Source organism: Pristiophorus japonicus, unplaced genomic scaffold (assembly GCF_044704955.1).
Source record: "Pristiophorus japonicus isolate sPriJap1 unplaced genomic scaffold, sPriJap1.hap1 HAP1_SCAFFOLD_204, whole genome shotgun sequence".
Lineage (NCBI taxonomy): Eukaryota > Metazoa > Chordata > Chondrichthyes > Pristiophoridae > Pristiophorus > Pristiophorus japonicus.
Window position 1 is genome coordinate 1,002,609 of NW_027251736.1, and position 17,679 is coordinate 1,020,287.

The 17,679-nt window shown below is 51.4% G+C and overlaps 1 protein-coding gene across 1 annotated transcript in view; it reads right to left on the minus strand.

Annotated features, from left to right (window-relative positions):
* Window positions 1–17,679, minus strand: part of LOC139244114 (nuclear receptor coactivator 1-like) — a 73,361-nt gene that overhangs the window by 53,660 nt on the left and 2,022 nt on the right. The window contains exons 2-7 of the mRNA XM_070870985.1: window positions 6,898–7,003; window positions 5,937–6,103; window positions 4,941–5,044; window positions 3,160–3,201; window positions 1,712–2,718; window positions 1,563–1,618 (exon numbers count right to left, since the gene is read on the minus strand). Coding sequence (XP_070727086.1) covers window positions 1,563–1,618; window positions 1,712–2,718; window positions 3,160–3,201; window positions 4,941–5,044; window positions 5,937–6,103; window positions 6,898–6,989 — 1,468 coding nt within the window. The 5' untranslated portion in view covers window positions 6,990–7,003. The remainder of the gene's footprint in view (window positions 1–1,562; window positions 1,619–1,711; window positions 2,719–3,159; window positions 3,202–4,940; window positions 5,045–5,936; window positions 6,104–6,897; window positions 7,004–17,679) is intronic.

The window sequence follows — 17,679 nt, forward strand, 5'->3', positions numbered from 1 at the left end:
AGCCCCCCCCACCCTCAGACAGACAGAGCCCCCCCCCACCCTCCGACAGACAGAGCCCCCCCCACCCTCAGACAGACAGAGCCCCCCCCCCACCCTCCGACAGACAGAGCCCCCCCCACCCTCAGACAGACAGAGCCCCCCCCCACCCTCCGACAGACAGAGCCCCCCCCCACCCTCAGACAGACAGAGCCCCCCCCCCACCCTCCGACAGACAGAGCCCCTCCCCACCCTCCGACAGACAGAGCCCCCCCCCACCCTCAGACAGACAGACAGAGCCCCCCCCATTCCGAGAGACAGAGAGCCCCCCCGACAGACAGAGCCCCCCCCCCACTCCGACAGACAGAGTACCAACCACTCTCACCTCCCCGCCAGACAGAGGCCCCCACCCTCACCCCCACCCCCACCCCCGAGAGACAGAGCCCCACGCCCCCACACAGACCCCTCCGACACAGGATCTATCCCACCTCTCTCTCCCCCTCCCCACCCACACCGCCCCACAGACCATCCCCCTCCCATCTCACAGATCCCCCCACCCTCCCTGAGCCTGCTCCGCCATTCAATATCATGGAGAATCTTGCACCTTAACGCCACTTTCCTGCACTATGCCTATATCCCTCGATTCCCCTCACCCAATAATCTACCACTCTCAGCCTCGAATATACTCAATGACTCAGCATCCACAACCCCTGGGGCAGAGAATTTCAAACATTGTCAATCCTCTGAATGAAGAAATACCGCAAGTATATCCCTCCTTAAATACGGAGACCAAAACTGTACGCAGTACTCCAGGTGTGGCCTCACCAATACCCTGTACAGTGTAGCAGGACTCCTCTGTTTATACTCTATCCCCCTGACAATAAAGGCCAACATTCCATTTACCTTCCTGATCACTTGCTGTACCTGCATACTCACTGTTTGTGTTTCATGCACAAGTACCCCCAGGTCCTGCTGTATTGCAACACTTTGCAATTTTTCTCCATTTAAATAATAACTTGCTCTTTGATTTTTTCTGCCAAAGTGCATGACCTCACACGTCCCAACATTATACTCCATCTGCCAAATTTTTGCCCACTCACTTAGCCTGTCTATGTCTATGTATAGTTTGTCAACCTGAAAATGGCCCATTTATCCCGACTCTCTGTTTTCTGTTAGTTAGCCAATCCTCTATCCATGCTCTACCCGTGAACTTTTATCTTGTGCAGTAACCTTTTATGTGGCACCTTGTCGAAGGCCTTCTGGAAATCCAAATACACCACATCCACTGGTTCCCCTTTATCCACCCTGCTCATTACATCCTCAAAGAACTCCAGCAAACTTGTCAAACATGACTTCCCTTCATAAATCCATGCTGACTCTGCCTGACTGCATTATGATTTTCTAAAAGCCCTACTTCCTTAATGGTGGACAGATGTTAGGTTAACTGGTCTATAGTTTCCTGCTTTCTGTCTCCCTCCTTTCTCACCGAGGCCCTGTGCCATTGTAGCAAGACTTCCTTACTCTTATACTCTAACCCCTGCAATAAAGGCCAACGTGCCATTTGTCTTCCTTATTGCTTGCTGTACAGGTTGAGCGTCCAAAATCTGGAGTTCCGGAATCCGAAATGTTCCGTGGCAGGAAGCTGCAAAATGTTCCGGAATCTGGACCAAACGACCCTGCCCGACCTCGGGACCTCGCTGCTGCCCGACCTCGGGACTCGCCTCGCCGCCTTTACCTTGGGGCCTCCTCGGGGGCGGGGCCGGCGACTGGAACAGCTCCTCGGGGGCGGGGCCGGCGACCGGAACAGCTCCTCGGGGGCGGGGCCGGCGACCGGAACAGCTCCTCGGGGGCGGGGCCGGCGACTGGAACAGCTCCTCGGGGGCGGGGCCGGCGACCGGAACAGCTCCTCGGGGGCGGGGCCGGCGACCGGAACAGCTCCTCGGGGGCGGGGCCGGCGACCGGAACAGCTCCTCGGGGGCGGGGCCGGCGACCGGAACAGCTCCTCGGGGGCGGGGCCGGCGACTGGAACAGCTCCTCGGGGGCGGGGCCGGCGACTGGAACAGCTCCTCGGGGGCGGGGCCGGGGCCGGCGACTGGAACAGCTCCTCGGGGGCGGGGCCGGCGACTGGAACAGCTCCTCGGGGGCGGGGCCGGCGACCGGAACAGCTCCTCGGGGGCGGGGCCGGCGACCGGAACAGCTCCTCAGGGGCGGGGCCGGGGCCGGCGACCGGAACAGATCCTCGGGGGCGGGGGCGGGGCCGGCGACTGGAACAGATCCTCGGGGGCGGGGCCGGCGACTGGAACAGCTCCTCGGGGGCGGGGGCGGCGACTGGAACAGCTCCTCGGGGGCGGGGCCAGCGACTGGAACAGCTCCTCGGGGGCGGGGGCGGCGACTGGAACAGCTCCTCGGGGGCGGGGCCAGCGACTGGAACAGATCCTCGGGGGCGGGGCCGGCGACCGGAACAGCTCCTCGGGGGCGGGGGCGGGGCCGGCGACTGGAACAGCTCCTCGGGGGTGGGGGCGGGGCCGGCGACTGGAACAGCTCCTCGGGGGCGGGGGCGGGGCCGGCGACTGGAACAGCTCCTCGGGGGTGGGGCCGGCGACTGGAACAGATCCTCGGGGGCGGGGCCAGCGACTGGAACAGATCCTCGGGGGCGGGGCCGGCGACTGGAACAGCTCCTCGGAGAGCAACCCACTCCCGCCATCCCCTTGCTGACGTTCCAAAATCCGGAAATACCTGAACCTGCGCTCGGGTGTTTCCAGATTTCGGATGTCAGAAACACCTTCCGAAGTCCCGAAAAACACGAAAACCGGCTCAGCCTCGGCCCCGAGGAGGCCAGATTCGGGACGCTCAACTGGACCTGCATGCTGACTGTGTTTCCGACATGAGGACACGCAAATCTGTCAACGCCAACACTTAAAGTTTATCACCATTTAAAAAATATTCTGCTTCTCTATTCTTCCTATCAAACTGAATAACCTCACATTTCCCTCATTATATCCCATCTGCGACCTCACTGCCCACTCACTGTAACTTGCCTATACCCCTTTGCAGACGCATTGTGTTCTCACAGCTCACTGTCCCACCTAGCTTTGTATCATCAGCATACCTGGGTACAAACTTACAGCACATGAAGCCTGCATTCTGTGATCGGCTCGTTTATCAGGGGCAGGGTGCTGAAACATAGAAAATAGGTGCAGGAATAGGCCATTCAGCCCTTCGAGCCTGCACCGCCATTCAATGAGTTCATGGCTGAACATGCAACTTCAGTACCCCATTCCTGCTTTCTCGCCATACCCCTTGATCCCCCTAGTAGTAAGGACTACATCTAACTCCTTTTTGAATATATTTAGTGAATTGGCCTCAACTACTTTCTGTGGTAGAGAATTCCACAGGTTCACCACTCTCTGGGTGAAGAAGTTTCTCCTCATCTTGGTCCTAAATGGCTTACCCCTTATCCTTAGACTGTGACCCCTGGTTCTGGACTTCCCCAACATTAGGAACATTCTTCCTGCATCTAACCTGTCTAAACCCGTCAGAATTTTAAACGTTTCTATGAGGTCCCCTCTCATTCTTCTGAACTCCAGTGAATACAAGCCCAGTTGATCCAGTCTTAAGACAAGAACATAAGAACATAAGAATTAGAAACAGGAGTAGGCCATCTAGCCCCTCAAGCCTGCACCGCCATTCAACAAGATCATGGCTGATCTGGCCGTGGACTCAGCTCCATTTACCCGCCCGCTCCCCATAACCCTTAATTCCCTTATTGGTTAAAAATCTATCTATCTGTGATTTGAATACATTCAATAAGCTAGCCTCAACTGCTTCCTTGGGCAGAGAATTCCACAGATTCACAACCCTCTGGGAGAAGAAATTCCTTCTCAACTTGGTTTTAAATTGGCTCCCCCGTATTTTGAGGCTGTGCCCCCTAGTTCTAGTCTCCCCGACCAGTGGAAACAACCTCTCTGCCTCTATCTTGTCTATCCCTTTCATTATTTTAAATGTTTCTATAAGATCACCCCTCATCCTTCTGAACTCCAACGAGTAAAGACCCAGTCTACACAATCTATCATCATAAGGTAACCCCCTCATCTCCGGAATCAGCCTCGTGAATCGTCTCTGTACCCCCTCCAAAGCTAGTATATCCTTCCTTAAGTAAGGTGACCAAAACTGCACGCAGTACTCCAGGTGCGGCCTCACCAATACCCTATACAGTTGCAGCAGGACCTCCCTGCTTTTGTACTCCATCCCTCTCGCAATGAAGGCCAACATTCCATTCACCTTCCTGATTACCTGCTGCACCTGCAAACTAACTTTCTTTCTTGATATGTCAGTCCCGCCATCCCGGGAATCAGTCTGGTGAACCTTCGCTGCACTCCCTCAACAGCAAGAATGTCCTTCCTCAAATTAGGAGAACAAAACTGTACACAATACTCCAGGTGTGGCCTCACCAAGGCCCTGTACAACTGTAGCAACACCTCCCTGCCCCTGTACTCAAATCCCCTCGCTATGAAGGCCAACATGCCATTTGCTTTCTTAACCGCCTGCTGTACCTGCATGCCAACCTTCAATGACTGATGTACCATGACACCCAGGTCTCGTTGCACCTCCCCTTTTACTAATCTGTCACCATTCAGATAATAGTCTGTCTCTCTGTTTTTAACCACCAAAGTGGATAACCTCACATTTATCCACATTATACTTCATCTGCCATGCATTTGCTCACTCACCTAACCTATCCTGAGAGTAAAGCCAATCGAAAAATCTCCCGCCTATACCTACTCAGTCCCACGTGGAGCTCAGTCCCACACTGGGCAATCAGCACAGGCCGGGGACAGATCCTGGGCCTTCCCTGCTGTGTGTGGGGCTCAGTCCCACACTGGGAGAGGTGAGTACGCTCAGTACAGGCTGAGAAGCCCCTGCTCAATTGGCTCCCCTTATGTACCCCACTAACCCGGCCATACCTCCAGGAGAAGAGGTCCCAGGGAGTCTTTTTCGATGAGAGACTGACTACTGGAGGAGATGTCGGACTTCTGAACCTCATCATCTGCTCGTGCTGCTGCCTTCTCTGTGGTCAGGAAGTGTATCGTTAGTAAATGGGGCAGCCCCAGGGGGCAGGCGCTACTCCACCCCACCCGCACACACACACTCTCCACCCTCCTCCCACCCAACCGCCACCCCCTCCTCCCTCTCCCTCCCCCCCTCCCCACCCGCACACACACACACTCCCCACCCTCCTCCCACCCAACCGCCACCCCCTCCTCCCTCTCCCTCCCCCCCTCCCCACCCGCACACACACACTCTCCACCCTCCCCCCCCCCAACCGCCACCCCCTCCTCCCTCTCCCTCCCCCCCTCCCCACCCGCACACACACACACTCCCCACCCTCCTCCCACCCAACCGCCACCCCCTCCTCCCTCTCCCTCCCCCCCTCCCCACCCGCACACACACACACTCTCCACCCTCCCCCCCCCCAACCGCCACCCCCTCCCCCACTCCCTCCCCACCCGCGCACACACACTCTCCACCCTCCCCCCACCCCCCTTCTCCTCCCCCCTTTCCCTCCCCTCCCCCCCCTTCCCTCCCCCCCCCTTCCCTCCCTCTCTTCCCCCCCCTTCCCTCCCTCTCTCCCCCCCTTCCCTCCCTCTCTCCCCCCCCTTCCCTCCCTCTCTCCCCCCCCTTCCCTCCCTCTCCCCCCCCTTCCCTCCCTCTCCCCCCCTCTCTCCCCCCCCTTCCCTCCCTCTCCCCCCCCTTCCCTCCCCCTCCCTCTCTCCCCCCTTCCCTCCCCCTCCCCCCCTTCCCTCCCTCTCCCCCCTTCTCTCCCCCTCCCTCTCTCCCCCCCTTTCCTCCCTCCCCCCACTTCCCTCCTTCCCCTTTCCCTCTCCTCCCCCCCCTTCCCTCCCTCTCTCCCCCCCCCTCCCCCCCTCCTCCCTCCCCTCCCACACACACACACACTTTACCTTGTTCCAGTCGTTTGATGAGCTGGATCTGATGGACAGTTTTGCGGAGAATCCTACATTTGTCGGGTTTCACGCTCAGACTGTCAATGTGACTGAGATTGGCAGACAGTAACTCGGCCAGGTCCTCGATGTACCTGCTCTCCTGCTCCCGCCGGCGCTTGTCCGCACTGCAGAGAGGAGAGCGAATCATCAGCTTCCGCAAGTCACAGGCCCCTCCCAATCGCGACTCGTCACCAGGACCCCCACCTTCCTGGGGCCTCACATCTTGTCCTGAAGAGTCTGGGTCGGGGGTCAGTGTGTCTGGACAGCGATCGGTCAAGAGGGCCACACTGACCTTTGCCTGCCATCCCTCCCCTCCCCAGGCCCACTTTAATCCCCGCTGCTGTCCTAGCTCAGGGAAGGGAGGGTAGTACAGGCCGCCATGGAGCCTGGGCCATTCCTGCTCCGTGCAGCCCATTAACTCCACAGTGAATTCCACATCCTCAACTGTGCATCAAACAGTTCCTGCTGCTCTGTCCCAGCTCTTGCACATTGACTCCTGTATCTATGCCCCCTGGAAACATGCTGTCGAGTTACTCTGCCCCATTCCTTCATCATTTCGTCACCTCTCAATCCCGGTTGTATTGACAACAGCCCCAGTTTCTCAGTCTGTGTATTTGCTGAGACTGGGCAGCATTGATCGGCCTGCAGTCCGTTCCACATCCTCCCGATAGAGTGCACCCACACTCTCACTGTAGTGTGAGTAATGTTTATACACATTCACCATTACATCTCAACCTTTATATTCCACACATCACAGGATTCCATGAGCTATATGATTGTCCCATCCACCCGAGGTGCTTCTTTTAATGTCCTGTGACCCTGAAGCCCCAAATCCCTCTGCCTCTGCCCCCCCACATCTCCAGCCCCTTCACCATCTTCTCTCAAACTACTGACAGCTTCCCTACCAATCCTTCCATACCTGTGCCCCGCGGTGTCACACAAAGCCACCTTCCGCTTGCGAGGCTCGGGGTGAGCAGGGTCCGTTGCTTCATCTCCGAGACCACTCATCATCACGGACTTGCCACCTGAAAGCAGAGAGTAGGGAGGACAGGTTACATCACATACACACGCAAAGACAGCAGGCACACAGAAAAATCCCCAGGCCCGGATGAAATGTATCCCAAGCTTTTAAGAGAAGCGAAAGAGGAAATAGCAGAGGCTCTGACCCTCATTTTCCAGTCCTCTCTGGCTACAGGTATGGTGCCAGAGGACAGGAGGACTGCTAACGTTGTACCTTTGTTTAAAAAGGGAGAAAGGGATAGACCGAGTAATTACAGGCCAGTCAGCCCAACCTCAGTGGCGGAAAAATTATTGGAAAAACCCTGAGGGACAGGATAAATCTTCATTTAGAAAGACACGGATTAATCAAGGACAGTCAGCACGGATTTGTTAAGGGAAGGTCGTGTCTGACTAACTTGATTGAATTTTTCGAGGAGGTAACCAGGAGGGTCGATGAGAGCAGTGTGTTTGATGCAGTGTATATGGATTTTAGCAAAGCTTTGATAATGTCCCATCATTTAAAAAAAAAAATTTGTTCCAGGATGTGGGCGTCGCTGGCAAGGCCGGCATTTATTGCCCATCCCTAATTGCCCCTTAAGGTGGTGGTGAGCCGCTGCAGTCCGTGTGGTGAAGGTGCTCCCACAGTGCTGTTAGGGAGGGAGTTCCAGGATTGTGACCCAGCGACGATGAAGGAACGGCCGATATATTTCCCAGTCAGGATGGTGTGTGACTGGGAGGGGAACGTGGAGGTGGTGGTGTTCCCATGCACCTGCTGCCCTTGTCCTTCTAGGTGGTAGAGGTCGCGGGTTTGGGAGGTGCTGCCGAAGAAGCCTTGGCGAGTTGCTGCAGTGCATCTTGCAGATGGTGCACACTGCAGCCAGGGGGCGCCGGTGGTGGAGGGAGTGAGTGTTGGAGGTGGTGGAGGGAGTGAGTGTTGGAGGTGGTGGATGGGGAGCCGATCAAGTGGCTGCTTTGTCCTGGATGGTGTCGAGCTTCTTGACGTTGTTGGAGCTGCACCATCCAGGCAAGTGGAGAATATTACATCACACTCCTGACTTGTGTCTTGTAGATGGTGGAAAGGCTTTGGGGAGTCAGGAGGTGAGACACTCACCGCAGAATACCCAGCCTCTGACCTGCTCTTGTAGCCACAGTATTTATGTGGCTGGTCCAGTTAATAGACCAGGAAATTGATGGTGGGGGTTTCGGCGATGGTAATGCCGTTGAATTTCAAAAGGAGGTGGTTAGACTCTCGCTTGTTGGAAATAGTCATTGCCTGACACTTGTGTGGTGTGAATGTTACTTGCCGCTTATCAGCCCAAGCCTGAATGTTGTCCAGGTCTTGCTGCATGTGGACACGGACTGCTCCATTATCTGAGGAGTTGTGAATGGAACTGAACACTGTGCAGCCATCAGTGAACATCCCCACTTCTGACCTTATGATGGAGGGAAGGTCATTGATGAAACAGCTGAAGATGGTTCATCTCCTGCAGTGATGTCCTGGGGCTGTGATGTCCTGGGGCTCCAACCACCACAACCATCTTCCTTTGTTCTGGGTATGACTCCAGCCAGTGGAGAGTTTCCCCCTGACTCCCATTGACCAGTTTTACTGGGGCTCCTTGATGCCACACTCGGTCAAATGCTGCCTTGATGTCGAGGGCAGTCACTCTCACCTCACCTCTGGAGTTCAGCTCTTTTGTCCATGTTTGGACCAAGGCTGTAATGAGGTCTGGAGCTGAGTGGTCCTGGTGGTACCCAAACTGAGCCTCGGTGAGCAGGTTATTGGTGAGTAACTGCCGCTTGATAGCACTGTCAACGACACCTTCCACCACTTTGCTGATGATTGAGAGTAGACTGACGGGGCAGTAATTGGTCGGATTGGATGTGTCCTGTATTTTGTGGACAGGACATACCTGGGCAGTTTCCCACATTGTCGGGTAGATGCCAGTGTTGTAGCTGGACTGGAACAGCTTGGCTAGAGTCGCGGCTAGTTCTGGAGCACAAGTCTTCAGCACAACAGCCGGGATGTTGCCGGGGCCCAGAGCCTTTGCTGTATCAGTGCGCTCAGCCGTTTCTTGATCTCACGTGGAGTGAATCGAATTGGCTGAAGACTGGCTTCTGCGATGGTGGGGCCCTCAGTCGAAGGATATGGATCATTGTAGGGGAGGACGAAAACCCCCTCATTTTACCCAGAAGGAAAAGGGCTGTGGGATCAGTCTGTGCTGTGAATTGAAACCGATACAGTTTGACCTTGGCAGAGCAGTGATTGGATGGGGGAGGACACCGGAGAGCCAATGGTGGGACAGAGTCAGCCCGAAGCATGGGGCTTTCAAGCCAATGAGAGAGCACTTGCTCGAAAACTGGGACTGACTCACAGCCATTATCGGGCTATTGTCTTCCCCATGTTTACACTATGGAAGGAAATTATGCAGATCTTCAGAAAACTAGGGAACCCAAAACAACCCAAGGGCCTACACAATGGCTACAGGAGGCCAACGCAATCAACACCCACTCAAACCTTGAGTAGGTTAGAAAAACTGAATTGGAGAAAAATTATGCAGATCTTCAGAAAACTAGGGAACCCAAAACAACCCAAGGGCCTATACAATGGCTACAGGAGGCCAACGCAATCAACACCCACTCAAACCTTGAGTAGGTTAACATCAGTGGAAAAAACCCGCAATAATCTAAAACTGCTGCATTTTTCAAAATCACAAAGTCCACCAATGGGAAGAATCGATTTCAGCAGGAGGCGCGGACTGGATAATCTGGCTATAAAAAGGGGTTTCTGATGCAGTGTGTGTGGTTTTTCCCTGCCCTCGTCATCCAACAACCACAACCAGCAAGACTCTCGACACTGAAGGTAAACCAGTGTCCGAAGACACCGAAGATAGAAGAAACAAACCACCAGACTGCAGAAGGCGCAGAAGGCACAGTGGTGAGTATAACCTCTGGTCCCCAGAACTCCCAACTCAGTTAGGCCAGGAAAGGTGGGAGGTTGGGCATTGTACTGCTAAACTGGTGTAAAGATTTTCGTTGTGTCCGTTTAGTGGGATTTAGGGGGATTGTTTTGTTGGTGTATTGCTGTTTATTGAGATACAGCTTGTCAAATAAATTAGAAGCCTAAGTTCCTCTTGGAATCACCTTGTCTCAGTTCTATTGTATTACATCTCCTGATCGTGAGTCTTATGTCAGAACCGTGTAAGGGAAGCTAGGAGCGCCTCGAAAACGCTCAACTGTGTGTCACAGGCTAGGGAAGAAGGGGTTAGGAGTGTTTGACACTCACAGGTGCCTCACAGGCTAGGCATAAGCTGTGGGGATGCAGGAGTCTCAAAACCCCCTTCATAAGCTGTGGACACAGTCTCTCCAGGGGTGCTCTTGCAGCACTCAGGGTACCTCACAGGCCAGGCATAAGCTGTGAGGGCAGAAGGCCAGAGAGAGACACCCAAGGCACAACAACAACCCTGTGAAAACCCCTTACATCATCCACTCGGCACTTCTGGCTGAAGAGGGTTGCAAACGCTATAGCCTCGTCTTTTTCACTCGCGTGCTGGGCTCCGCCATCATTGAGGATGGAGATATTCATGGAGCCTCCTCCTCCTGTTAGTTATTTAATTGTCCAACAGCAATGACGAGTTGATATGGTAGGACTGCAGATCTGATCGATTGATTGTGGGATCACTTAGCTCTGTCTATAGCACGTTGCTTCCGCTGTTTAGCATGTATGTGGTCCTGTGTTGCAGGTTGGCACGTCAGTTTTAGGTAACGTACAAACAGACAATAGGTGCAGGGGTAGGCCATTCGGCCCTTCGAGCCAGCACCACCTTTCAATATGATCATGGCTGATCATTCACCCCAGTACCCCATTCCTGCTTTCTCTCCATACCCCTTGATCCCTTTAGTCGTAAGGGCCACATCTAACTCCCTTTTGAATATATCCAACGAACTTGCATCAACAACTTTCTGTGGTAGAGAATTCCAAAGGTTCACAACTCTCTGGGTGAAAAAGTTTCTCATCTCAGTCCTAAAGTTTCTCCTCATCTCGCATGAGGTAGCCTTGAGGAGGTATGTGCACAAATCACTGAAGGTGGCAGGGCAGGTTGAGACAGTGGTCAAAAAGCTTATGGGATCCTGGGCTTCATGAATAGAGTCATAAAATACAAAAGCAGGGAAGTTATGATGAACCTTTATAAAAGGTGGGTTCGGCTCCAGCTCCAATTCTGGGCACCACACTTTAGGAAGGATGTGAAGGCCTCAGAGAGGGTGCAGGAAAGATTTATGAGGGGGAAAGATTTATCCTACGGGGAGTGTTTGCTAGTGCTGTTGGGGAGGAGTTAAACTAATATGGCAGGGGGATGGGAACCATTGCAGGGAGACAGAGGGAGACAAAAATGGAGACAGAAGCAAAAGACAGAAAGGAGATGAGGAAAAGTGGAGGGCAGAGAAACCAAAGGCAAAAATCAAAAAGGGCCACTGTACAGCAAAATTCTAAAGGGTCAAAGTGTAATAAAAAGGCAAGCCTGAAAGCTCAGTGCCTCAATGCGAGGAGTATTCGGAACCCAGGAGAGGGCTCTGAGCTAGTTAGAGTGGGTGAGAGCTCAGATGAACAGGACCACAAGAAAGAATGCAAAAGGCAGGAGGCAACAGAGCAGAGTAGCACTGGGGTAAGTGTAAATCACAAGGTGATAGGAAGGGACAATATGTATGAATATAAAGGGGTTGCAGGAGGGGTCAAAACTAAAAATCATGGTTTAAAAACTAGTATTAAAACACTACCTAAACGCACGCAGCATTCGAAATAAAGTAAATGAGTTGACGGCACAAATCATTACAAATGGGTATGATTTGATGGCCATTACAGAAACGTGGTTGCAGGGTGTCCAAGACTGGGAATTAAACATACAGGGGTATCTGACATTTCAGAAAGATAGACAAGAAGGGAAAGGAGGTGGGGTAGCTCTGTTAATCAAGGATGATATCAGGGCAGTTGTGAGAGACGATACTGGCTCTAATGAACAAAATATTGAATCATTGTAGGTGGAGATTAGAGATAGTAAGGGGAAAAAGTCACTGGTGGGCGTAGTTTAGAGACCCCCAAATAATAACTTCACGGTGGGGCAGACAATAATCAAGCGAATAATGGAGGCATGTGAAAAAGGAATGACAGTAATCATGGGGGATTTTAACCTACATATCGATTGGTCAAATCAAATCACACGGGGTAGCCTGGAGGAGGAATTCATAGAATGCATACGGGATTGTTTCTTAGAACAGTATGTTACAGAACCTACAAGGGAGCAAGCTATCTTAGATCTGGTCCAGTGTAATGAGACAGGAATAATAAACGATCTCCTAGTAAAAGATCCTCTCGGAATGAGTGATCACAGTATGGTTGAATTTGTAATACAGAGTGAGGGTGAGGAAGTAGTGTCTCAAACGAGCGTACTATGCTTAAACAAAGGGGACTACAGTGGGATGAGGGCAGAGTTGGCTAAAGTAGACTGGGAACACAGACTAAACGGTGGCACAATTGAGGAACAGTGGAGGACTTTTAAGGAGCTCTTTCATAGTGCTCAACAAAAATATATTCCAGTGAAAAAGAAGGGCGGTAAGAGAAGGGATAACCAGCCGTGGATAACCAAGGAAATAAAGGAGAGTATCAAATTAAAAACCAATGCATCTAAGGTGGCCAAGATTAGTGGGAAACTAGAAGATTGGGAAAATTTTAAACGACAACAAAGAATCACTAAGAAAGCAATAAAGAAAGGAAAAATAGATTACGAAAGTAAACTTGCACAAAACATAAAAACAGATAGTAAAAGCTTTTACTGATATATAAAACGGAAAAGAGTGACTAAAGTAAATGTTGGTCCCTTAGAAGATGAGAAGGGGGATTTAATAATGGGAAATGTGGAAATGGCTGAGACCTTAAACAATTATTTTGCTTCAGTCTTCACAGTGAAAGACACAAAAACCATGCCAAAAATTGCTGGTCACGGGCATGTGGGAAAGGAGGACCTTGAGAAAATCATTATCATTAGGTGGGTAGTGCTGGAGAGGTTAATGGGACTCAAGGTAGACAAGTCCCCTGATCCTGATGAAATGCATCCCAGGGTATTAAAAGAGATGGCGGAAGTTATAGCAGATGCATTCGTTATAATCTACCAAAATTCTCTGGACTCTGGGGAGGTACCAGCGGATTGGAAAGCAGCTAATGTAACGCCTCTGTTTAAAAAAGGGGGCAGACAAAAAGGCAGGTAACTATAGGCCGGTTAGTTTAACATCTGTAGTGGGGAAAATGCTTGAAGCTATCATTAAGGAAGAAATAGCGGGACATCTGGATAGGAATAGTGCAATCAAGCAGACGCAACATGGATTCATGAAGGGGAAATCATGTTTAACTAGTTTACTGAAATTCTTTGAGGATATAACGAGCATGATGGATAGAGATGTACCGATGGATGTGGTGTATTTAGATTTCCAAAAGGCATTCGATAAGGTGCCACACAAAAGGTTACTGCAGAAGATAAAGGTACGCGGAGTCAGAGGAAATGTATTAGCATGGATAGAGAATTGGCTGGCTAACAGAAAGCAGAGAGTTGGGATAAATGGGTCCTTTTCGGGTTGGAAATCGGTGGTTAGTGGTGTGCCACAGGGATCGGTGCTGGGACCACAACTGTTTACAATATACATAGATGACCTGGAAGAGGGGACAGAGTGTAGTGTAACAAAATTTGCAGATGACACAAAGATTAGTCGGAAAACAGGTTGTGTAGAGGACACAGAGAGGCTGCAAAGAGATTTAGATAGGTTAAGCGAATGGGCTAATGTTTAGCAGATGGAATACAATGTCGGAAAATGTGAGGTCATCCACCTTGGGGGAAAAAAAAAAAACAGTAAAAGGGAATATTATTTGAATGGGGAGAAATTACAACATGCTGAGGTACAGAGGGACCTGGTGGTCCTTGTGCATGAATCCCAAAAAGTTAGTTTGCAGGTAATCAGGAAGGCGAGTGGAATGTTGGCCTTCATTGCGAGAGGGATGGAGTACAAAAGCAGGGAGGTTCTGTTGCAACTGTACAGGGTATTGGTGAGGCCGCACCTGGAGTACTGCGTGCAGTTTTGGTCACGTTACTTAAGGAAGGATATACTAGCTTTGGAGGGGGTACAGAGACGATTCACTCGGCTGATTCCGGAGATGAGGGGGTTACCTTATGATGATAGATTGAGTAGACTGGGTCTTTACTCGTTGGAGTTCAGAAGGATGAGGGGTGATCTTACAGAAACATTTAAAATAATGAAGGGGATAGACAGGATAGAGGCAGAGAGGTTGTTTCCACTGGTCGGGGAGACTAGAACTAGGGGGCACAGCCTCAAACTACAGGGGAGCCAATTTAAAACTGAGAAGGAATTTCTTCTCCCAGAGGGTTGTGAATCTGTGGAATTCTCTGCCCAAGGAAGCAGTTGAGGCTAGCTCATTGAAAATATTCAAAATCACAGATAGATAGATTTTTAACCAATAAGGGAATTAAGGGTTATGGGGAGCGGGCGGGTAAATGGAGCTGAGTCCACGGCCAGATCAGCCATGATCTTGTTGAATGGCGGAGCAGGCTCGAGGGGCTAGATGGCCTACTCCTGTTCCTAATTCTTATGTTCTTATGTTATGTTCTTATAAATAGCTTACCCCTTATCCTTAGACTGTGACCCCTGGTTCTGGACTTACCCAACATCGGGAACATTCTTCCTGCATCCAACCTGTCCAGTCCCGTCAGAATTTTATATGTTTCTATGAGATCCCCTCTCATTCTTCTAAATTCCACTGAATATAAGCCTAGTCGATCCAGTCTTTCTTCGTAAGTCTGTCCTGCCATCCCGGGAATCAGTCTGGTGAACCTTCGCTGCACTCCCTCAACAGCAAGAATATCCTTCCTCAGATTGGGAGACCAAAACTGTACACAATATTCAAGATGTGGCCTCACCAAGGCCCTGCACAACTGCAGTAAGACCTCCCTGCTCCTAAAATCAAATCCTCTCGCTATGAAGGCCAACATGCCATTTGCTGCCTTCACCGCCTGCTGTACCTGCATGCCAACTTTCAATGACTGATGTACCATGACAACCAGGTCTCGTTGCACCTTCCCTTTTCCTAATCTGTCACCATTCAGATAATATTCTGCCTTCATGTTTTTGCCACCAAAGTGGATAACCTCACATTTATCCACATTATACTTCATCTGTCATGCATTTGCCCACTCACCTACCTATCCAAGTCACCCTGCAGCCTCTATGTGTCCTCCTCACAGCTCACATTGCCACCCAGCTTAGTGTCATCTGCAAACCTGGAGATATTACACTCAATTCCTTCATTTAAATCATTAATGTATATTGTAAATAGCTGGGGTCCCAGCACTGAACCTTGCAGTACCCCACTAGTCACTGCCTGCCTGGTTCTGCTCCTGGCATGCTCTTCTACACTCCTCATAGAACCAGGGTTGGTCTTCTGGCTTGATGGTAATGGTAGAGTGAGGGATATGCCGGGCCATGATGTTACAGATTGTGGTGGAATACAATACTGCTGCTGCTGATGGCCCACAGTGCCTCATGGATGCTCGGTTTTGAGCTGTTAGATCTGTTCTGAATCTATCCCATTTAGCACGGTGGTAGTGCCACACAACACGATGGAGAGTGTCCTCAGTGTGAAGACGGGACTTTGTCTCCACAACGACTGCGGTGGTCACTGCTACCAATGCTGTCAGGGACAGATGCATCTCCGACAGGTAGATTGGTGAGGACGAGATCAAGTTGGTTTTTCGGTCGTGTTGGTTCTCTCACCACCTACTGCAGGCCCAGTCTGGCAGCTATGTCCTTCAGGGCTCGGTCAGTAGTGGTGCTACCGAGCCACTCTTGGTGATGGACACCCAGAGTTCATTCTGTGCCCTTTCTACCCTCAGTGCTTCTTCCAAATGGTGTTTAACATGGAGGATACTGATTCTTCAGCTGGGGGAGGGCGGGAGGTGGTAATCAGCAGGAGGTTTCCTTGCCCATGCTTGACCTGAAGCCATGAGACTTCATGGGGTCCAGAGTCAATGTTGAGGACTCCCAGGGCCACTCCCTCCAGACTGTATACCACTGTGTTGCCACCTCTGTCCTGCCGGTTTATTCAAGACATATCCAGGAATGGTGATGGAGGAGTCTGGGGCTTTGGCTGAAAGGTATGATTCTGAGAGTATGACTATGTCAGACTGTTGCTTGACTAGTCTGTGGTACAGCTCCCACATGGCAGACTGGTCACGAAAGTGAAAGCCCATGGGATCCAGGGCAAAGTGATAAGTTGGATTCAAAATTGGCTCAGAGGCGGGAAGCAAAGGGTAATGGGTGTTTTTGTGACTGGAAGGCTGTATCCAGTGGGGCTCAGTGCTGGGTCCCTTGCTTTTTGTAGTATATCAATGATTTAGACTTGAATGTAGGGGATATGAAGAAGTTGTTTGCAGAGGATACAAAAATTGGCTGTGTGATTGATAATGAAGAAGAAAGCTGTAGACTGCAGGAAGATATCAATGGGCTGGTCAGGTGGGCAGAACAGTGGCAAATGGTATTCAATCCGGAAAAGAGAGAGATAATGCATTTGGGGAGGGCTAACAAGACAAGGGAGTACACAATAAATGGGAGGATACTGAGGTGTGGAGGAACAGAGGGACCTGGGAGTGCAAGTCCACAGATCCCTGAAGGTAGCAGGCCAGGTGGATAAGGTGGTTAAGAAGGCATACGGAATACTTGCCTTTATTAGCCGAGGCATAGAATACAAGAGCAGGGGGGTTATGTTTGAACTGTATAAAACACTGGTTAGGCCACAGCTGGAGTACTGCGTGCAGTTCTGGTCACCACATTACAGGAAAGATGGGGTTGAACTAGAAAGGGTACAGAGGAGATTTATGAGGGTGTTGCCTGGACTTTAGAATTTTAGCTATGAGGAAAGATTGGAGAGGCTGGGGTTGTTTTCTTTGGAACAGAGGAGACTGAGGGGAGACCTGATTGAGATGTATAAAACGATGAGGGGCCTCGATAGAGTGGATAGGAAGGACCTATTTCCCTTGGCAGAGGGTTCAACAACCAGGGGGCATAGATTTAAAGTCACTGGGGGGAGGTTTAGAGGGGATTTGAGGGGAAATTTCTTCACCCAGAGGGTGGTGGGGGTCTGGAACTCACGGCCTGAAAGGGTGGTAGAGGCAGAAACCCTCACCACATTTAAACAGTACCTGGATGTACACCTGAAGTGCCGTAACCCACAGGCTACGGACCCAGAGCTGGAAAGTGGGATTAGGCTGGGTAGCTCTTGGTCAACCGGCACGGACATGATGGGCCGAATGGCCTCCCTCCGTGCTGTAAATCTCTGCAATTCTATAAACACACACACACGGACAGACACACACGGACACACACACACACACACGGACAGACACACACACACACGGACAGACACACACACACACGGACAGACACACACACACACGGACAGACACACACACACACACACACGGACAGACACACACACACACACGGACAGACACACACACAGAGACAGACAGACACACACACACCACACACACGGAGACAGACAGACAGACACACACACACCACACACACGGAGACAGACAGACACACACACACACACACGGAGACAGACACACACACACACACACACACA